Source organism: Pisolithus orientalis (genome assembly GCF_024613125.1).
Source record: "Pisolithus orientalis strain OTSU chromosome Unknown F5J12scaffold_44, whole genome shotgun sequence".
Classification (NCBI taxonomy): domain Eukaryota; kingdom Fungi; phylum Basidiomycota; class Agaricomycetes; order Boletales; family Pisolithaceae; genus Pisolithus; species Pisolithus orientalis.
The window spans coordinates 51,054-70,700 of NW_026260825.1; the positions used below are offsets into that span (position 1 = coordinate 51,054).

Consider the following 19,647-nt stretch of genomic DNA (forward strand, 5'->3'; position numbering starts at 1 on the left):
ATGAAACTGACATGCCATCTCGCCCAAGTTTTCCCGGTCCGAAGCGTTCCGTCATCCCTCTCCGCGAGTACGTGCGGTTAAGAGTTCTACAAAGAATTCCCCAGTAAGACGTATTTAGGATAGCCCTACAACATCGATTTTCCTAATTCAAGTCTCGCAATGCTGCCTGCGAGATGTATCTGCCTCCTTACCCAGTCGGGACGGGGCCCGGTAGTCAGGCCGGTGTTTGACCTACAGCGCCCATTTCAAAGCGTGAAAACACAATAACTACCATAAGAAACGAAGAACTCACAGGAACCCCAACTCACAACCAAATGTGTGCTCTCTGGCTTATATGTCGCACCCAGCACGTGGTGCTGCAGGTGTTTCGGATATAATGTGGCTATCGACGCCCATCAATCATTAAGGGAGATTCACAGTAAACCAGTTCAGAAAGCACAGGTAAGGTCATCGGGAGCACTATATCCGACTCGGGCATGCGCTCCTGACAATCACCAGTATGTGATTAGTAGCAACAGGCCTCAGTTCCCTGCGCACAATTCAGGCTTTTATTTCTGGGAAATGCATGGCAACGCTCATTTTGACAAGGCGAATAAAGTAAGCAAGAGCAAAGTCAGAAGCACCGAGTGCGTGGATGAAAGACGAGGGCACGATTCGGAGACAGTACAACGCGGCGCCCGACCTCAACTTAGTTCCAAGCTGTTGAAAGAAGTTATCGTACCCGTTCGCAGTGCACGAGCTTCTTCTAACGGCCACAGCATTGCCTCTTCGTAGCAGGCCTGTGAGTTAGCAAGACAAACGGTTTTGATAGTTATAGTGATATTGACACATTCGTGTTTCCGCCGGGCTTTCCAGAAATCATGGCGCAAGATTGATACTTCTTTAGAATCAATTTTAGAAACCAAGTGACCGCTTGTTCGTTCATTGCCCGGCGTGTTCAGATACTTTAATCGAGGGTTTTTGATATCAGCAGCCATCATAGCTTCCCTCCTCCCAAACGGGCTAAGCGCAAAGGCGTGCTCGTCATGCGTTACTGTAAAGGTTAGATGACACTGTTGTGATAGAGAGAAACTTCGATCGATTACCTGGACTGCAATCGGATCTTGTGTCGCATGCGCTGACCGGGCATTCGGGACGTCAAGAACCCACTTATCAAGACCCCATACTCCTAACAGATCGGAACAGAGAGGGGTGACATATCACAATAACGTGCTGCCTTATTCGTCGCAAAGCAGAAGTACATGACGAAGACACGACCTAAAATTGGACTGGAGGTCTAGAATCAAGGGCCGATCGCCAGGATTGGAAACCCGGGGCAGAGGCAGTACTAAGCCTCCAGAATGATCAATGGCCAGGTGATAAGTCTTTCGACGGCGGCGGCGACCCTGTTTAATAGATTCCCGATCGCACTGGTAAGAGCCACCAGGACATGCGGCCATGAATCAGAGGCTGTTTGAGGCAAATTCGTGGTTGGCGAAAAATGACCGGACAAATTTTTTAGTTGCAGTGACCTTGCAAACAATGCAAAGCAGGAACACAGTTTTGCTGTAGAGCTGTATCTCTTCACACTGTGTCAGAGGAAGGACACAAGCAAGCATTCCATTCCTGCATCAATCCAGCCAAGCTGTGAAGTTGTCCATCTGAGTTGGCTCTATCAGGTTGATCGGGCCGCTCCTGGGTACTATTAACAATAACGCGCCTTCAATGAGTTTCCCAAGTGCGAATACGACGTACCGAGAACAGCCGACAATGATATAATTTATCGAGATCTCATCGCGGTATGAAGGGTCGGACCTCCGTCCGTGCGTTAACCACGATGTAAACTGCGCTTATTCAATTTAGCGTAAAGATGCGCTACCCGAGCAGGGTCCATACAGCCACCATGATAATTGAGCGTTACAAGCCCCCAGCAGGCCAGAATAGGTAGAACACCGCAAGGCGCCACACTCGAAGTAGGAGAGTGAGAGAAAAACGAACGGATCTGAGCTGACTCCTGCGGGGAGGTACCTGGGCCACGTAGTTCGCGTTCCAAACCGGCCATTTGCCGTAACCAGTACGAAGAATCGGAATGATTCATAGTCGTACCGGAAGAGCACAACTCTATTCCATTGATACTCGTCTCCGCCGACAGTTGTCGCACATGAGGTGTAACCAGATTTCAAACTGAAGAACGTCGGACCATTCTCTCCCAGAGTTCAAGGCGAGACAAGAGCCCCTCCACGTTGCCCGCCGAAAAGACGGGATCAAGAGAAGACTTTATCGGTATTGAGGATCGTCGCCAGACAATTTCGTCAACTCGTTCCACGAAATCAAGGGCATGCGATATGTCTTGCAGACCCAAGTTGCCACGAGTGCGTGGCGACAGCTTGGAGGGTGCAGAACCAAAGTCTTCGGAAAGCAAAAGCGAAGGGCGAACGTTCGTCATACTTGCGATAGCCTATCCAGAAGTTTACAGTCATACAGGTGTTACCATAAGCAAAAAGAGAAACCTTACCGTCAACGCTCGTTTTGCGTCCTCCTCAGAGAGTCGAGCGATCTCAGTGGCGAGATTGTCATCTCCACCTTGCTTTGGATCGTGATAGGAACTTCCTTCGATGGCGATCTGAGATCCAGTTTCTGCTCCATTCTGTACGATGGTGTCCGGTACTCGTAAATCAGATGGAGCAGCAGAATCTTTCACTTGGGCTTCTCTCTCCACCTTCTGTGTCATTTTCTGTTCCGGCCCTCCGAGTTTCTTCCCCTTCCCAAACCTCTCCGCCACCAGCGTTCGTAATTCGTCATACTGACGATGAAGAGTGCGCATCTCGTCGTGGGCACTGTCGAGTGCGTCATTCAACTGATCGAATGAAAAGCGCGTGGTCAGAACATCGGGAAGCTGCGGGGCATCATTTGAGTGAAGTGCATTGTCTCCGTTAGGACGTCCATTTCTGTCTGGTACCGAATCTTGTATGGTGGAGGTAACGGGATTTTCTTGCAAAGCAGCTGCGTTCTCTACCTGCTGGTGACGAAGTAAATAAACCAGAAAGGTTGATCTGTCGTATAACATACACAATCTCGCCGGTCGTCCACACCTGTCTTGACACTTTCTCCAAGAGAGTCTGGCACCTGTTGATCTGGCACGATAGACCCCACTGGTGCCCCTCCTTGACTCGCAGTCAAGTTTTGCCATTCAAACATACTACATATCTTCTCAAAATCAAGTCTTCCAGATGCATCTCTGAGCACAGCACCGCCTGAAGTACTTCGAGCCCGGCGGGGAACAGCAGACGCCGGTGGTACATCGTCTATCCCGTCGGAGGCCAAGAGATCGATGAGAGCTTCGAAGGCTTCGTTGGGAGCGCCGTCTGCAGCCTGGGGGCTGGCAGATATTGAGGGCGTCGGTATCGAAGGAGAGGTTGGAGCAGTACTTCTCGACATTTAGGTCGTCTGTACAGATTTGGCGAAAATCAGCAACTAGCTAGTAGAGCGTTGGCGATATCAACAACTGGCCAACTTGTCGTGTCAATGAGTCACTGGGAATGACGACGCTGGTCGCTTGTTGGAGACAAAGCCCCAGCTTGCAACAAACATACGCGTCAATTACAAACTGCTATACTCTCACAGACGCAGGGCAGCCAACTAGTCATAATTGCTAGACAAGCTACAAGTCTATGGGCTCAATCGGGCTTCGAATTGAGCAATTCAAGATTTCCAGAATGATGGCACATCCCGCAGGCTAGAGTCCAGGAGGTCATCCACTGAAAGTCGCAGTCGACGATCCCCCGGGCCCTGGACTCAAACTCCCCCAAGGTTCTGCAACAGCACGAATCGCACAACGTAATATTACAATAGGGCCGCTCAAAGTTAAATGCAGAAAAAACACGCGAGCAAACTCGAGTGCGGCTGAGTTGTGAGTTTGTGGGTGAATATTTAAGCTCCGACTGGAGATTCAAACTCCGCCAAAAAGCGTGCATGCTTATCAACAGAGAGATCTAGCAAGGGATAATGAACTGATAGCAAACAAGACAAACATCCATATTCACATGTACTACTACATACTATTGTTCTCCAATATAACGCGAGGGACCACTGCTTTTGTCGCTGATCTGGTGGGTTGTGATGCCAGGGAAGGGGCAGACGGCTCATACTCCATGGCAGCTATGGACAACGTATTAGGCGAGAGCAGTCGGAGTTTGAATACTGATATTCTCAGCCGAAAACTCACCACAAACACCCGAGGAATTAGCCGAACCTCTAGCAACTTTGAGGCGCGCTAATCATGACGAGTCAGCCCTTCAAATAGGTCAATGTGTCCGTCGTGCCCTGCGCACTGCGCAACTTCCGTGAGCGTCGAGTTTCCGCAGTGGAGTCCGATGTCACTGATTGATTATACCTTCCGTGACTCGCAGCAGATAAGACTTCTTTCTCACGCTGAACAGAGTATTCTGCAGTTGCTCTAAAATACATGGAGATATGTGCACACGTTTCAAACCAATATCGAAGAAGCAGGTCCGTAGGTCATCTAAACCAGGCAGTCATCATCGTTCGCGCGGTCTGCACAACGATGAGAACAAACCTCGTCAAGGATATCTTTAATCAATTCCAACTCATCGATGATTTTGTGAGGTGCCCAGAGTGAGCGGTCCCTGACAATCGACAACAGCGTGCTGTTGGAGATCATGTAGACCCGTTGGTCAGGTAGGCCACCTTCCTTCAGGTTTTTCTTGACACTTGCTCGCGTATCCGTAATGAACCGTCTGCGAGCATCAGGAAACAGTGACTCGCGTACAGCTCTATCGTCACGATCACTGTCATACCCATCCTTGTGCATGATATTACGGATGTGGATGTCCGCTTTCGAGCGAACGATATACGTGGGGATCTGGAATCTCCTACAGTTTGTCAAGATTGCGATGTCTGTCTCCGTGAAACGATTGTCAAATAGAACAACGACGCAATCAAACACGAAAAGGCCCTGTGTGTTGAAGTACAGCCAGTCTGGTTGTTGCAGAGTCCCTGCTCCTGGAATGTCGTACCACACGAACGGCAAATCAGGGTTCGGGTCGGGATATCGACCTATCGTGACAGTAGTTTCGACGATTCCACTTTCTGCGGCATCTTGGTGCTGAGCATCCACCCCACGGATGGCATTGACAAACGATGACTTGCCACTTCCCGCGACACCCGCGACAGCGAAATGGAAGCGACCTTGCTCGTATTGCACCCTTTTTTTCGCTGCGGATATCTCCTCCAATGTGGGTATGACGACCGGCCGTATACCCCTCTTGAGGCATTCCTCTGCATCGGCCTGCACCTCCTTAGCAGTCCGCGTGCTTTCTTCAGCCTCTCGTGCAGTTTTCTCCATCACCGCTTGTGTAACCTTTACCCTTTCGACGATTTCCATGGAATTTTGCCGAGCTTTCTTGGCCTTTTCTTGAATTCTCTCTGTTTCTCTCCGAACTTCGTCCAAACGTTCGACGCTGGGCCCTTTACCGCCGCGCCAGAATAGACCAAGTAATGGATCACCTTCTGCCTCGAGAGTCCGCTGCCTTCTCTTCGCCCTCCCAACTTCACGAGTGAGCTCCACTTCGCGGTGTAGAGCTCTAACCTTGTCCCGGATAGCCTGCTCTGACTGTCGCTGAGCTTCCTCTGCTACGCGGGCTGCTTCGCTCGCGTTCTGCGCGGCAAGCCCTGCAATCCCCCGCACGTACTCTTCACCACTCTCGCTTTCAGCCATAGCACGAAGTCTTGGATTGTCACGAACAGGACGTGTAGAAACGGATACGAGACGTTTCCAGATGTGCCATGCGAGCTGCAGCAGAGCGCACCCAGCAACTCCGATACCAACGACTAGGACTTGTCCCATTTCGCTGAAAGATATCTGGAATAAGCTTTGATCCTTAGACAACCCTGGATGCGAGGCAATTGAAGTGATGGAACATACTCTGCATCCAGTTGGAGAAGTTAGAGAGGACGGGGAGATTGATGTGGAACTCTTTAATAGGGCCTTTACCCACTCCACGACTTTGAAACGAGGACTCCATTGATAAACCCTAGTCCGCAAATGGCGCAATCACTTCATTCGCCGTCATCTTCTGGTCCATAACATGCCCATCAAGCATGACTGATATGCCGATCATGCAACAATGTCTCTCCTAAAGGAGAGCCCCCGTTCCTAACCATCCTGTTAGTGTCCCCTGAACCCAGACTGGAACATCCACAAGATGTTCACGTTCAATTCCGCTTTCCACTGATACTGTTCAGCCAACCCGGGTATACTTTCTTGCCTGTGCACTTCATCTCCACACCATCTTCACTTGGCAGGCTACTGTGCACCGTGACGGGCCAGGTCACCGGGCCTGTGATGGGATATAAGAGGTCAGCCTTGTGGAAAAAGATCCGTACCAACGCCTCGACTGCTACCTGTATTATCGCAATCGACTACAGTCTCCGCGTACCAAGCCCTCATACAGATGACATGCAAGGATTCTATCCGGAACTCGAGGTATAAATGCATCATGAATTCACAGAACGAGTGAACAGGGAGGTTTTCTGGTGAGGCAAAGGTTGGATCATGTCCTGAGCCAAGGACCACGCCGTCCGAAGCAAATGCTTCCATCCCCACCGAGCGTGCAAGTCCTTATTAATATCATTTGACACAATACGCTTTTGGTGCACCCATGTATATGGTCGTAGTGGCAATGGCTTTGTATGACGATGTAAGCCAACTGTCCCGTGAGGTTCAAAGGTGTACTCTCGTTTCCCTCGATGGTAACTGTTTCGATGAATTCTCTCAAACCTTTCGCTCCGCTGCGAGGGGTGATCAGACGTGCTCGATGTTAGTGGACATAACCGAATCACTTCTACAGAGTACATCTTTTTCTGCGTCGCTGCAGTATTTGGGGAACATGGACGGGGAGCTGGCTGCTCCAAGTAGACAGACAGAGAAAAACGCAAAGTATACAGACGATGAAGAAAATGAAGGCTACGCAGTCGTAGGAACACTCCGCCGTGTCTTTACATTTCTCGTGAGTTGCGATGAGAAAATATCAGACGCTGTTCTTTCACCACACCAAGTATTATCCACTCGACACAGGAGGGATGATGCCCACCTCTCCCCCACTCCTGACGTGGCAGGTCGCCAGTTTGTATACTATCACCGCATCTACGCACCATCTCCTGGTGGCCTGAATCCTATCAAGACCCGCACCAGGGTAAAGTGAGTTGAGGTGGTACGCCAAGGATTACAGGCAAATCGGCGTCGTTGGGAGTGTTACTGCGCCTTCGTAGCTACCAGTAGCGGTGGACACCCCAGCAAAGTTAAGAACTGTAATTTTGGCCACGTGGGCGTCGTGGTTACTTGTAAATAGCTTTACAGTATGCTGGTAAGCGTCAACAGCCCTCCTACCAATTTTCGGTCCCCAATCTCAGACACGCCTGACAAGATGTATCAGTCTTTCCTACTACAGAGCTCCACACACCACCAGATCGGTCTTGAAGTATTAATCGTCACGAATTTTTCCTCAGGGACTAGATGGTTCGACGTCGAAGCCAATCCATCTAAGGATGATTTTGCCTCAGCTTGCGAGAGAATGAAGAAGTCAGTGAAGGCATCATAACAAAGATCACTTTCGCGTACTTAGGTTCCAGCGAAGTCCAGTGGTCGTCAATATCGTGGACTCCACTCCGACGGGTAGCAACCCACACGTAGGTCCCAGTATGTCGTGATCGATGCGAATGCGATGCTATCCCTAGGGTGCTTGTTTAGTACTAGCCCTGCATGATCACACAACGTATACCTCGTCGAGCACCCAGGCAATGTTATCATCCGTGACCACAAATACCTTCTTTCGCGTTCGCCGTAGCTTGTGCAAGCACGAGAGTGTATGTATGGTCTGGTCCAATCTTCCACTCAGTCCTCCAAGGATGATAATTTCGTACTTCGTAATAAGCCTTGAGATCGAGCAAATTCGCGGCGTTCGATAAAACTTAGAGACCCACCTCCTGATTCTCTAGTTTCTCCTTTTCCTGGATCGATTGAACACACTTCATTAAATCTGTCGAATTTTGGTCATGGTCTCGTACGACCGGAACGCCCTACCCGACACCCAGACGTGAAAAAGACTAAGACCTCAACATCGACAATCAAACCTTGGAGGTATAGTAATCTTGCACATCAGCCCGCAAGGAATCCAGGTCGCCCTTAATCAAGTTCGGAACATAGCTGCGATCCTTTCGGGTGAGGCAATCACGACAGTTCAAGAATAGCAAAACCCACGAGCAACGAAGATCATCCTGGAGGAGATCAAACAGTCGGTTGGCACCTCCGTCTGCACAACAATGCCATGAGCAGGCGTTCCATAGTATGTCCAGTAGATTCCGGGAGTATGGTTGGTTTAGGATGATCAATCCACGTGCAACTGGTGGCGTACTCGGGATAGAAGGGTTCAAAAATGACACGTCCCACTCTATGATCCCAGTCTGAGATGCATTACTGGGCGTATAGAACAACGTGCTTATGCCAGCACCCATGTTATCTACGACGATGTCTGCGAGAGTTGGCCTAGTGTGTCAAGTTTCAGCATTCCCACCCGCGGTCATCATATCAAATACGGTGCCGAGTAGTGTGTTGAAGAGACATGAAAAACTGAAAACACCGGAATTCGCTGCTGCGGTTGCCAGTGAGTGGATGATAACCTGCGTGGCAGTTGTGACTCCTTGTAGGTAGCCCATCAACTGCGACCAGGCATGTTCGTGCCAAAGCTATGTGCATGAGCTGAGATTGGTATCGTACATCGAACACAAGAACCTATGCGACCCGGCCGAAAGCTAGTAAATCATGATGAACAGTACGTACATAACACTTCGCGAGAAGGACAGGCCAGTACGTCTAATAGCTCCGCAACTCTAATAGGTGCGCTGCAGATAGTAGCAACCCTCGAACGCCAGCTGGAGCCTGGAGTATTAGCTTACTTACTCAAAACCGTGGACGTCTTACACTCGTTGCGGGAACAACATACTTTGGTCATCTCCGCAGTAGAGCAGGAGAAGATCAAACTTGCAAATGACGTTGACCAATGTACACTGTGTCCGAAGCCGATGGGATGAAGCATGTGACGGACTGTCTCACTGAGAAATGTGTGGGAGGAGTCCTTATCTATTCTCTCCGGTCCTGACGGACCGGTATGGTTCAGATCCCAAGGAATGGACTTCGTGGTTTTGCAGTTGCATGCGCCATCTGTCAGAGCGTCAATAGTAAACCAAAAGTCTTTACGGTCTTCCCGCCATCGTAACTTTGCAGTGGCCGATCGTCCAGCATTCCATACTTTGTCATGTTAGTTGAGCACTTAGTATTACAATCGTAGAAGATGCATTTGATACATGAGGTCAATAGTCTTCGTGGTTGACCACACATTTTGTGGGTCATGAGTAAGACTTTTTGCTCGCGCCGAACGGGATCGGGGCAGCCCACGGAGTGTACGACATACAATGTGAGGGGGAAAGAGATAAACTAGTTCACCTGCGTTACCTATAACATGAACATAATCTGGCAGTGCACATGCGCGAGTATCAAACAAGTCTCGAAATAACAGGCCCATAGGCCATCTAATCTGAGCAGTCATCATTGTTTGTGCGAGAGAAACGAGGAGAACAAGCCTCGTCCAGGATGTCCTTAATCAAATCCAACTCGTCGATAATTCTGTAAGAGAACTGAAGTGAACGATCCTTGACGATGGACAGCAGCGTCCTATTGGAGATCATGTAGACCCGTTGGTCAGGTAGTTCGGCTTCCTTGAGGTTCCGTTTGACATTTTCCCGTGTATCTGCAATGAACTTTTGGCGAGCGGTACTGTACTGCGACTCGCGCCCCGGCATCTCATCAAAATCACTGTCGTACCCGTTTTCATACATGATGTTGCGAATGTGTATGTCCGCCTTCGAGCGAACGATGTACGTCGGGATCTGGAATCTCCTGCAGTTCGTCAAGATTGCGATATCCGTCTGTGTGAAGCGATTGTCGAAGAGGACGACGACACAGTCAAACACGAAGAGACCCTGGGCGTTGAAGTACAGCCAGTCTGGCTGATGCAGAGTCCCTGCCCCGGGAACATCGTACCACACGAACGGAAAGTCAGTGTTCGGGTCTGGATATCGACCTATTGTAACAGTGGTTTCGACGACTCCAGTTTTCGCAGCGTCCTGGTGCCGACTCTCCAGACCACGGATGGCGTTGATCAACGATGACTTGCCACTACCGGCGACACCTGCCACAGCGAAATGAAAGCGACCCTGCTCATATTGCACCTTTGTTTTCGCTGCGGTTATTTCGTCCAATGTGGGTATGACGACCGGCTGTATACCCCTCTTAAGGCGCTCCTCCGCCTCTTCCTGCGCCTCCTTGGCAGCACGGGCAGTTTCTGCAGCTTCCCGTGCGGCTTTCTCCGCTGCCGCTTGTGCAGCCCTTGCCTTTTCGGCGATCTCCTTGGAAGCTTGCTGAGCGTCTCTAACCTTCTCTTCAGCCCGCCGTGTTTCTTTCTGGGCTTTTTCCAAACGTTTGGCCCTAGACCGTTTACTACTTCGTGATAACTCGTGCACTTGCGATGTGTTGCATTCTGCTTGGATATTCTGCTCCTTTCTTCTCGCCGCCTCGGCCTTGCGAATGAGTTCATCTTCATGGAGGCGAGCTCTCCTCTCGTCCTGCCACGCTGCTTCTGATTGCTGTTGGGCCTGTTCAGCAGCCCGAGTTGCTTTGCTCGCATCCCGCGTTGCGAGTTGGGCCATTTCCAACACGTACTCCTTGCCGCTCTGGGTTTCAGCCACGGCACGCAGCCTCGGGTTGTCACGAACACGATGTGTACGGATGAACCTGAGCCTTTTCCAGATGTGCCAAGCAAGGCGAAGTAGAGCGTAGCCAGCAAGTCCAACGGCGCCAATGGCTAAGACTTGACCCATCCCATCGAACGACTACCTAGTCTTCATCCTTAGACAACCCTATGTCGTGGAAATGATGGGAACGCACCCCGTACGCAGTTGGAGAAAGCAGGGAGAGCAATGAAACTAGTGTGGGGCTCTTTAAGGCCCTGTGATGGCGGCAAGGGCATCGAACTCAATAAGGAACGCCTGTGGAAGACTCGGCTATCCCATTCTCGTGCTGCTGTGGAAACCTACTGCACCGTCACATGGCCTGCGTAGATAATACGTATGACACCCTCCGAAGAACTTCGAGGTTTAGGCCCGAATGTTAGCGAACCGTATCTGTGACTGCATGGCGGGACAGTGCAGACCAGTTGATCCACTGCCACGACATGGAGTGAAGGATACGAAGCCTCTACATACACAGTGTGTGGGAAACAAGTATACGGCATCTACTAGTACATCACCGTTGGACCAAACCTGGAATGGTTGATTGGGTTTTCAACGTGTGGTCAAGGGGGCTTCCGCATGCCTGCTAAATCGGCGAGGTTGGGCTGACACCCTGGTAGCAATTGCCCGTTGCCCCGTGGTTCACTTTTGACTTACTCCTTTGGCTGGCAAGTCATCGTTCCAGTTGAGGGTACGTTTTCTTTCCTGTGCTCTTGGTCCCACCACTATAATCTTCGTCTGGCAGGCTACTTGTGCACAATGGGTCAAGCTGCGAGCACCATTCCTATCGTGCTGTACCAAGTGTATCGAATTGCAAAAGTCATCGTCAATATTGTTGACTCCATCCTCGAATCACATGTCCGCGACAACCCGACCATGGTTAACCTCGATGGTGCCAAAGATGGGAGGGACTATGCCCAGAGAACCGCACGAGCTGCCGCAGAGGAAGCGGCCACAGCACTTCCACAGATGGCGTTGATCGCCAAGCAGGCACAAGTAGTTGCGGAAGAGCGCCTCCGGAAGGGCGTGCAGCCGGTGGTCATACCATCCTCCACCGAATTAGCAGCCGCGAAGAAGAGAGTACAGTACAAGGAGGGACTCCTCCACTTCGCCGTCGCAGGTGTCTCTGGTAGCGGGAAATCTTCGTTGATTAACGCCTTCCGTGGTGTACGCAACGGCGATACTGGTGCAGCACCCACTGGTGTCATCGAAACCACCTCCCAGACTGATCGATACCCTGATCCAAACCCAAGGCTCCCGTTTGTGTGGTACGATGTCCCAGGAGCAGGTACTCTCAACCAGCCAGACTGGTCGTATTTCAACTCGCAAGGCCTCTTCGTGTTCGATTGCATCATTGTCTTGTTCGACAACCGCCTCACCCTGACAGACATCTCTATCTTGACGAACTGCAGACGATTCCAAATCCCCGCTTACATCGTGCGCTCCAAAGCGGATGTTCACATCCGCAATGTCATGACTGATATGGGTTATGACAGTGAGAACGATGGTGGAACTCGTCATGGGGAGGCGTACAACGCTGCCCGCGAGCACTACATCGCTGAGACGCGGGCAACCGTTCAAAAGAACCTCAAAGAAGCCGGTTTACCTGACCAAAGGGTTTACGTTGTCTCCCACAAGACAATGATATCTACTGTGAAAAATCGCGTGTTATCCCCAAAAACGATCCATGAGTTGGAGTTGATGAGAGATTTGCTCGAAGAAGCTTGTGCTCGCCGGTGCATTCCCCGCAGTGATGCAACGCAAGCGAATGGTGGACAATCGATCTGGTCCTGAGTCCGCGCGTCTACTGCAGGACAAGGCCTAGTGCACTCGAGGTGTATTTATCGCTACCTTTTCTTCCCATTTTCGTTCTTGTCTCAGCAACAGATTCCATTCTTTGCACTACACCGACACACTGTACGATACCTGGCCCCTTTTTCTTTCATATGCATCTCACTATCAACAGAACAAAAGTGTATTTGAACCGAACCGTAACTATAATCAGAGAGATGTTGTAATGCGAAGCAAATGCCACGTACTCGCGTACAGCAATCTTCACGCTCTATCCTCAAGTGCAACGCAGCGACGTCCACAGGCCTCTTCAAGTAAATCCTTCAATAACCCCATCTCGTCAAGCGCCGTCTTGGGTAAGATGTGTTCCTTAACTGCAGACAACAAAACCTTGTTGGACACGAGGTAGACCTTCTGTGGTGGTATCATTGCATCTCGAAGGTTTTTCTGCACAGTTGCCCGCGAGTCTGAGATGCAACGTTGATGGGCTGCATTGTACATCGTCTCATATTGTGGTTCGTCATCATCGTCGCTGTCATAGCCCATATCGCTCATGAGGTTGCGGATATGGACATCTGCCTTTGACCTCACGATATAGGTGGGGATCTGGAATCGTTGGCAGTTTTCCAAGATTGCAGTGTCCATTTGTGTGAAGCGCTCGCCGACGAGGACGATAATGCAATCAAATATGAAGAGTCCCCGGTTATTGAAGTACTGCCAACCTGGCTGGCTGAGGGTCCCCGCCCCCGGAATGTCATACCACACGAATGGCAACCGGTGATTTGAATCGCGATATGGAACAATCGTGGTTGTGGTTTCGACAACTCCAGTGGGAGCAGCACCACTATCGCTGTTGCGCAGACCGCGGAGAGCGTTGACTAGAGATGATTTCCCGCTCCCAGCAACACCTGCAATGGCAAAGTGGAACAATCTGTCTTGATGTTGCACCCTGGCCTTTGCTGTCGCAACCTCCTCAGGAGTGGGCAAGCCGACTGACTGCACGCCCCTTCTGAGACGTTCTTCTGCTTCCTCTTGTGCTCGAGCAATAGCTTCCAGGGTGGGGTTGGTAACCACGCGTAAGCTTTGGATTATCTGGACGATAGCCAGCAATATCGACCATTGTTGCCCCATTGATCTAGTACCATGCATAGCATCGTTAAACAAGGGGGATACTGGCTGCGACACACCTTTCTTTAGATGGTCGTGGAATGAGAGTGTACGGACGACACCACTGAAGGTGAGTTACGTGTAACGGGAGACGCTGCTAGCATGACTATTGGGTCGCGCTTGTCGTGAGCGCAAACAGTCCCATCGTAGGGCAAGGGGTTTAAACGCGACATAGCCTGGGTAGATCGATCTTAATAACATAGCCACAAGAAGCTCGCATGCACTTACTCACTAGTAGTGACCTCGATTGGTCAGAGTGCAGCACGTAAGTAGCAGTGGTCTAGAAATCCAGGCTGAGTACCCTTCGGGTCGCGCCTGAAAGTGAGAAGGGCAGGATATCAGGACTACGGAATCCAACTGGAAAGCGATAATTTCGGTTGCTTGTTTTGCACCCTTGATCTGGCATCTTTGTGGATTCTGAAAATCAACCAGATCATCAGTAATTTCCATCAATTGACATACTCTGGAGCTGGAAGCTGTCCATCCTCCAATTCCACCGTATGTGGTACTGAGCAGGCTTTGACCGAGACCTAGTGGTGGCATATGAGTGGATTACATAATCCCCACTGCGTAGTTTCGCTCAACTCGTCATCGCGGTGGTCAAAAACAGCTGGAATGGCGTCTCGTTCGCTGCTCCGCGCGTCTTCTGCAGTCCGGCACGCTCGACGATATCGCCAACCAGTTCCAATATGGTTCTCATCGACGCCCTCAAAGGACGTGCCAAAAGATGCAAGTACGGCCGTACAGACCCCGGCTCGTCAGCAGTCCTGGCTTACCCAGAAAGTAAAATCAAACCCGGTTTTTTATACTATCTTTCTCGGGCTCGCACGGGCACTCGGGTACGGGTCGCCGCAGCAATTGGCCAACCGGCGAGCTCTCCATCTATACAACCACCTCTGTGCAAAGCGTGCAGATGAAGAGGCTGACTTTTGGAAGAATGGTATGTTCATGTCCCTTACCCGGTCTTATGTTTCGTTACCTCACGTTTTTGTGCTCACAGAATGCGCCCTTCCACCGACATTTCAGTCTTGGTTTACAACTACCAACTTCCATGTCTGGCTTCTGACTGTCCGCCTCCGTTCGCTCCCCGCTCCGCACGGAAAGCAACATATCCAAGGTCTGATCGACCATTTTTTCCAGGACGTCGAAGAACGCGTTCGGTATGTCCTCCAACCTGGTTTGTTGCCTCCTCGCTCGCCTTCTCCGTCTTCACCAAACTCCCCCAAAATTTCCACACCGCTGCCCCAAGTCCGTGCCGACAACGCATCGTACATCTCTCCGTATCTACCAAGCCAGTTCTACACCCAACCGTCCTCACTCCCACCACCGGACTCGTTTCCGTCACCTACTGCATATGCAAAAGCCCAGAAACGTGGCCGTGCTGCAGAGCGAGTCATCGTACGACAAATGAAGATCCTCAAAGAACAGTGGGTTGGTCTCGGCATGAGCATGGATCTCGGACTCTTGCGCGGAGATGCGGAGCTCGCAGCAGCAGTCTGGCGCAACCTCCTCGGTGCTCGGGGGGCCGCAGGTGTCGGCCTCCCAATCGAAAACGGGGTTAAAGCTGATGACACCCGTCCTGCATTTAGACGATCAGTGAACCTTGTCGGTGGCGCGGTCGACCGTGTGGATAAGTTGAATATCGATGCAGAAGAAATGAAAGATGACCAAAGTGGTGTACACGATTTCCCCCCACACGAAAGTGATCGGTGAGTTTTTTTTTTTTGTTCCATTCGTTCCTGTCGCTCCGCAATTTACGTATAATTGCCCATGGCAGGTATATATCCTATCCAGAGATAATGTCCGCCCTCGTAACATACGTTCGACGAGAAGCTCAGCGCCTGGAAAAGGTTGCCGATTCCTCGATACTTGGACCCCGTACCGTCGGACGGGAGGGCGAGGGTATTAAGGCACTTCGGTGGGGACCAATAAGGCAGTAGCACCGAGGTTCTCCTCCGTCTTGTAGTTCACACTAATAGATCAGCCTGTCAACCCCAGTGCCCACCCCTCTTTCGGACCATCTGGTGCGATGTCATTTCACTGTGGATACATTCGCAAGGCAGTGAGTATTGCCAATCTCGGCTTAGGCAGACTCTTCGTTTGGTCATTAGACGGGTGCCCGAGATCTCCACTTGTCAGGTGAGGAGCCTTATATGACCTTGCTTCCCATCGATAACACCTCACGTCCTGGGGCTGTGGGACATGGTATGTGCTTAGCTGTGTTCACCTGATCGCTGATATCACGACAGTGATTGTTATCCTTGACCCCCTTTCTTTGCAGTGGCCGGAATTGTATAGGTACGCTAAGTACCAATCGCTAATCGTGAGTTACTAGTTTGAATTGATTATCCGGTGTTCCACGGGCCTGTGCCATCGAACTATATCGAGAGCGGCACCCACATTTGTCAGACTAAGACTTTGCTAATGAAATATTAGCCCCGACCGGTGCCAATATCCCCCGACAACTGACAGTGTAGTCTACCTTCATTTGTAAGTTGTTTTACAGTACAGGGGATCAGGGTACATCAAGGTACATACTACTGATATACTTCCGTCGTGCTAGTGTAGGCACACCGTCAACGTACATAGAACTCAAACTTCTCACGCCCATCGGCCAAGAAGTGCCATGATGCCCGTTCCAAACAGCATACAGGTTACAGCGTATGCAACCTTGCCATTGGGCGCATTCGTCATTTCTTTGTTAAACAAAAATTCATGTGCCAGTAGCTGTGGAAGAATCGCATGGCAATTAGTTATCGTAAACTCCCGGCTCGCATAATAGTATTCACCTCTACCAGACCGGTGTAAAGGAGGATGCCGGAACTGAGCGAGTCCATGACGCCACTAACGATCGAAGCCGTAGTGCTTCCCGGATTATATGTACTTCGGACACCAAGTCCCGCGGCGATACCGATCGGGGTAGTGATGGCATAGAAAGTCCCAGCCATCACAGGAACATAGTTGTAGCGCGGTGAAAGTTTTAAGAGTGATAAACGAGAGCCCAAACCAAGGCCCTCGAACAATTCTGTTTCACGCGTCAACATTCGAGCCGAGGAGAAACGCCACCCAACACTCACGATGGAATACAACGACAACAAATAGAATTTTAAAATTCTCGTCAACGGCAAGTGTAAGGCCAATGAGTAGACTGCAGACGCGCTCAGTCCAGAAGTCGCCTCCGAGGAAATATATATACTCACCTGTGAAGGAGTACACCAAACTCTAAGATAAATACGCCGATGATCTGAGCGAGCGCACTGTCGTCAGTAGCCAGACCACCATTGCCAGTCTCGAGGTCGCTTCCATCTGCCTGCGAGTTCTTGTCGAGGTATGCTTCGGGTCCATGTGCAGCATGCGAGCCGACACCATGGCCATGGGCATCTATGGGGGGTTAGATAGATAAGGCTAATAAGAAGCAGAAGAGCATACCATGCACTACGCCAAGTGCGGCAAGTTTTGCTGTTCCCCACCGGAAGGCCACGAGCTCGACAATGAAGATGGAAAACAAAGAGAGCATCGCGAGTGCGAGTGCGTACGGCTAGAGAAAGAGAGGAAGAAAAAAGTCAACGTTGATCCACGGGACCATGCTAGATAAAACGCCGTGCACGTACATATACCTGCCATGCAGGAGATAGACATGGAGACGTGAGCTCGGATATTCCGGGACTCAACAAGTGTATGAAAGCGGTGGCTATCTGATCGTTTGTCAGACGACAGTTGAGTATTAAACATCTCGATATCGCGTACAATAACACCGGAACCAAAATATTTGGCAAATCTATCCATCGGATCAGAAGAGAGGGAAAGAATGAGACAAAAAGCATGACCCACTCATAGACGGGTGTGGGGACATGAAGCCATGAGGATCTCCTGGCGAGGACAGGGAAGAGTGCGCCAAAGCCAGACCCTACAAGGATGATGAAGATGGAGGCTATCCGAAGCCCAGTGTAGGTGTCTGCTCCTCCACCCGAACCGCAGTTGATGTCGCTGGATGACATTGGGGAGGAAGGAAGGGCTAGCGTGTGGTAAGAGGGTCCCACAAGGCTTTATATATTTACCATAAGAGCGAAAGTCCACTGGACGGCCACTGGGTTTTGGTGGTTCATGACCGTGAGGGTACCCGCAACCAATCATTTTCTCACGTTGTCTAGGGGGTGCCCCCAATGCGGGCGTCCTGACCCAAGCCCTTGGCCATCACAACTAGTACATATTTACTTCACTGTCCTCTACAAACTAACGTAACATCCCAAAGTTGCGCCATGAACATTTCTCTTTAAAAGCCTTTCTTCGCCGGGTGTGGAGTGGAATCGCGACTGCCGTCTGACCAACACGCTCTGACCATTATGTAAGATCGACGACCTCTGCGGTACTCGAAACGCCGACACGACCGATAACTAATTGTATCCAATCATCGTGTGGGCCCGGTGCCCCCTACCATGAGGACCGGCACCCATGTATGTAGTTATGGAGACGGCGTAGGATGCCATCAATCACGGGGCTACCCTCACAGTCATCGGGAAATGCTCAATATGTGTGTTATCGCTTTCATCGGAAGCAGACACAGGTTTTCAGCCATAAAGCAGGCCCCAATTGAGTGACATGACCTCACAGGGCACGCTGCAGAGCCTTCTATAGACATTGACTTTTCGTCTAATATTATCCCCACACACATGATTTTTCCATTTATAAATCTCGTTGGCAGGCATTCCGATTCTGGCGACCTGAAACAATTCTACGGAGTTTCTGTACAGTCCAAGAGAAAACCCTTGACCCTCAATAGAGCAGACGATTGCAGGTCTGGAGCAGTTTGATATTTCCTGGCAAAGCTGATAACAAATCTAGGTTTCTGGTTTCTGGGTTCTGAGCGACCCAAACAGTCGGTAAGGGGAAGGGGGACACATGACAAAAGTCATGTACTGGGAGATGTCCTGACACAGTTATCCACCTTCCGGGAGGGGTGAATCCAGCTTAACAGTCCCTCTGTCTATCTCGAGGCGGTCTGAGGTCGATCCTGAGTATCCCATCTGTCCATCACCAACTCAATTCTCCAGGCACACAATAGGACCAACCTTATGACGTTCCAGTCCCTCCCTCGTCCACAACCCAAGTCAGTCATGTTAGCAGGAGCCCATACTCAACAGCGGAATGACATCGCCTGCGTACCTGAAAGGTAGGATGGACACCGTGGAACTTCCAACGACACCCGCATCTATCATAGAAGGTGAATGAGATGATTCTGCGCCAATGATCATCGACTTCTGTGCCTAAAGCGCGAACCTTTCAAACCTGCATTCCTCATGCATTGTCCGAGGAAGCCATCTTCCCATATTTACATGACATCTCTTCCAGAATAGTCACTCCGTTTCAGAGGTAGGAAGTCGAGTAGCTGACACTGGCACACGACCAACGTGCTGGATGGCGATCAAAACTGATGAGATAAGGGAAGAGTCGGATACCATTATACCATTCTTGTACAACATCTGTGTCCGTGAGAGGTCCGCGCAGAGAAGGCATACTTCGCGTTCCAAACCATGTGAGGGCACCAATGATAAGTCGTAATGGTGTAGACCGAGTCTGCAAGAAAAAACACTTGCAAAGTACCGTCCCAGCGACAACGTCCTGGACTGGTGGATACATACATGGTTGGGTCCCACGATAACAACGCGCAGGGTCATCACCACACAATCCCCACACACACTCAAGTCACGAAGTTGTGACTTCGGTCTATCTGACCGCCGGAACTCGGCTTCGGGGAAGCGTACTTGCAAGAAGCAAAGAACTCCATTGCCATCAGAAAAGCGGGACTCGCCCTTAGAGGGGATCGGCGTTCCTTTTTTGTCAATGACT

General features: G+C 50.5%; 9 protein-coding genes across 9 annotated transcripts; 2 read left to right on the forward strand and 7 right to left on the reverse strand.

Annotated features, from left to right (window-relative positions):
• Positions 1–1,798: 1,798 nt before the first annotated feature.
• Positions 1,799–3,536, reverse strand: F5J12DRAFT_418600 (uncharacterized protein). The gene is made up of 3 exons (XM_051739325.1): positions 3,049–3,536; positions 2,495–2,998; positions 1,799–2,437 (listed from the first exon to the last, which is right to left on the reverse strand). The coding sequence occupies exons 1-3, from the start codon at positions 3,415–3,417 to the stop codon at positions 2,159–2,161; spliced, it is 1,152 nt and encodes a 383-aa protein (XP_051596018.1). The 5' UTR covers positions 3,418–3,536; the 3' UTR covers positions 1,799–2,158.
• Positions 3,537–4,384: 848 nt separating this feature from the next.
• F5J12DRAFT_418638 (interferon-inducible GTPase-domain-containing protein) lies at positions 4,385–6,101 on the reverse strand. The gene has a single exon (XM_051739326.1). The coding sequence runs from the start codon at positions 5,843–5,845 to the stop codon at positions 4,502–4,504; it is 1,344 nt and encodes a 447-aa protein (XP_051596019.1). The 5' UTR covers positions 5,846–6,101; the 3' UTR covers positions 4,385–4,501.
• A 957-nt stretch (positions 6,102–7,058) lies between these two features.
• F5J12DRAFT_726520 (uncharacterized protein) lies at positions 7,059–7,223 on the reverse strand (the record flags this gene model as incomplete). The annotated part of the gene is made up of 1 exon (XM_051741728.1): positions 7,059–7,223. A coding segment is annotated over one exon (165 nt), but the record flags the coding sequence as incomplete, so codon positions are not given.
• Positions 7,224–7,429: 206 nt separating this feature from the next.
• F5J12DRAFT_726489 (thiamine pyrophosphokinase) lies at positions 7,430–8,511 on the reverse strand (the record flags this gene model as incomplete). Its single annotated transcript, XM_051741726.1, has 6 exons — positions 7,430–7,560; positions 7,619–7,724; positions 7,773–7,919; positions 7,981–8,076; positions 8,131–8,203; positions 8,258–8,511. The coding sequence occupies 6 exons, from the start codon at positions 8,509–8,511 to the stop codon at positions 7,430–7,432; spliced, it is 807 nt and encodes a 268-aa protein (XP_051596021.1).
• A 984-nt stretch (positions 8,512–9,495) lies between these two features.
• On the reverse strand, positions 9,496–11,063 carry F5J12DRAFT_418671 (interferon-inducible GTPase-domain-containing protein). The gene is made up of 2 exons (XM_051739327.1): positions 11,000–11,063; positions 9,496–10,948 (listed from the first exon to the last, which is right to left on the reverse strand). Exon 2 carries the CDS (start codon positions 10,930–10,932, stop codon positions 9,586–9,588), a length of 1,347 nt encoding a protein of 448 aa, XP_051596022.1. The 5' UTR covers positions 10,933–10,948; positions 11,000–11,063; the 3' UTR covers positions 9,496–9,585.
• Positions 11,064–11,446: 383 nt separating this feature from the next.
• Positions 11,447–12,748, forward strand: F5J12DRAFT_418677 (P-loop containing nucleoside triphosphate hydrolase protein). Its single transcript, XM_051739328.1, has 2 exons — positions 11,447–11,533; positions 11,588–12,748. The coding sequence occupies exon 2, from the start codon at positions 11,602–11,604 to the stop codon at positions 12,634–12,636; it is 1,035 nt and encodes a 344-aa protein (XP_051596023.1). The 5' UTR covers positions 11,447–11,533; positions 11,588–11,601; the 3' UTR covers positions 12,637–12,748.
• Positions 12,726–13,920, reverse strand: F5J12DRAFT_418723 (P-loop containing nucleoside triphosphate hydrolase protein). The gene is made up of 3 exons (XM_051739329.1): positions 13,821–13,920; positions 12,882–13,768; positions 12,726–12,798 (listed from the first exon to the last, which is right to left on the reverse strand). The coding sequence occupies exon 2, from the start codon at positions 13,762–13,764 to the stop codon at positions 12,898–12,900; it is 867 nt and encodes a 288-aa protein (XP_051596024.1). The 5' UTR covers positions 13,765–13,768; positions 13,821–13,920; the 3' UTR covers positions 12,726–12,798; positions 12,882–12,897.
• Positions 13,921–14,376: 456 nt separating this feature from the next.
• Positions 14,377–15,771, forward strand: F5J12DRAFT_857621 (uncharacterized protein). The gene is made up of 3 exons (XM_051746741.1): positions 14,377–14,740; positions 14,801–15,509; positions 15,578–15,771. The coding sequence occupies exons 1-3, from the start codon at positions 14,416–14,418 to the stop codon at positions 15,738–15,740; spliced, it is 1,197 nt and encodes a 398-aa protein (XP_051596025.1). The 5' UTR covers positions 14,377–14,415; the 3' UTR covers positions 15,741–15,771.
• Positions 15,772–16,275: 504 nt separating this feature from the next.
• F5J12DRAFT_915284 (Zinc/iron permease) lies at positions 16,276–17,850 on the reverse strand. Its single transcript, XM_051749147.1, has 8 exons — positions 17,632–17,850; positions 17,548–17,578; positions 17,412–17,495; positions 17,230–17,338; positions 17,001–17,181; positions 16,878–16,948; positions 16,590–16,825; positions 16,276–16,527 (listed from the first exon to the last, which is right to left on the reverse strand). The coding sequence occupies exons 1-8, from the start codon at positions 17,796–17,798 to the stop codon at positions 16,402–16,404; spliced, it is 1,005 nt and encodes a 334-aa protein (XP_051596026.1). The 5' UTR covers positions 17,799–17,850; the 3' UTR covers positions 16,276–16,401.
• Between the last annotated feature and the right edge of the window lie 1,797 nt (positions 17,851–19,647).

Excerpts from the sequence above, each read along its gene's own strand:
- F5J12DRAFT_418677 (XM_051739328.1), top strand. The coding sequence starts at position 11,602 with ATGGGTCAAGCTGCGAGCACCATTCCTATCGTGCTGTACCAAGTGTAT.
- F5J12DRAFT_418723 (XM_051739329.1), bottom strand. The coding sequence starts at position 13,764 with ATGGGGCAACAATGGTCGATATTGCTGGCTATCGTCCAGATAATCCAA.
- F5J12DRAFT_418671 (XM_051739327.1), bottom strand. The coding sequence starts at position 10,932 with ATGGGTCAAGTCTTAGCCATTGGCGCCGTTGGACTTGCTGGCTACGCT.
- F5J12DRAFT_418600 (XM_051739325.1), bottom strand. The coding sequence starts at position 3,417 with ATGTCGAGAAGTACTGCTCCAACCTCTCCTTCGATACCGACGCCCTCA. Across the intron at positions 2,999-3,048 it reads TGGACGACCGGCGAGATTGT|CAGGTAGAGAACGCAGCTGC; the intron begins GTATGTTATACG and ends CTTCGTCACCAG. Across the intron at positions 2,438-2,494 it reads ACGCAAAACGAGCGTTGACG|GCTATCGCAAGTATGACGAA; the intron begins GTAAGGTTTCTC and ends ACTTCTGGATAG.
- F5J12DRAFT_418638 (XM_051739326.1), bottom strand. The coding sequence starts at position 5,845 with ATGGGACAAGTCCTAGTCGTTGGTATCGGAGTTGCTGGGTGCGCTCTG.
- F5J12DRAFT_915284 (XM_051749147.1), bottom strand. The coding sequence starts at position 17,798 with ATGTCATCCAGCGACATCAACTGCGGTTCGGGTGGAGGAGCAGACACC. Across the intron at positions 17,182-17,229 it reads CGCACTTGGCGTAGTGCATG|ATGCCCATGGCCATGGTGTC; the intron begins GTATGCTCTTCT and ends AACCCCCCATAG. Across the intron at positions 16,826-16,877 it reads TGTTGTCGTTGTATTCCATC|AATTGTTCGAGGGCCTTGGT; the intron begins GTGAGTGTTGGG and ends CGCGTGAAACAG.
- F5J12DRAFT_857621 (XM_051746741.1), top strand. The coding sequence starts at position 14,416 with ATGGCGTCTCGTTCGCTGCTCCGCGCGTCTTCTGCAGTCCGGCACGCT. Across the intron at positions 14,741-14,800 it reads GGCTGACTTTTGGAAGAATG|AATGCGCCCTTCCACCGACA; the intron begins GTATGTTCATGT and ends TTGTGCTCACAG. Across the intron at positions 15,510-15,577 it reads CCCCCACACGAAAGTGATCG|GTATATATCCTATCCAGAGA; the intron begins GTGAGTTTTTTT and ends TGCCCATGGCAG.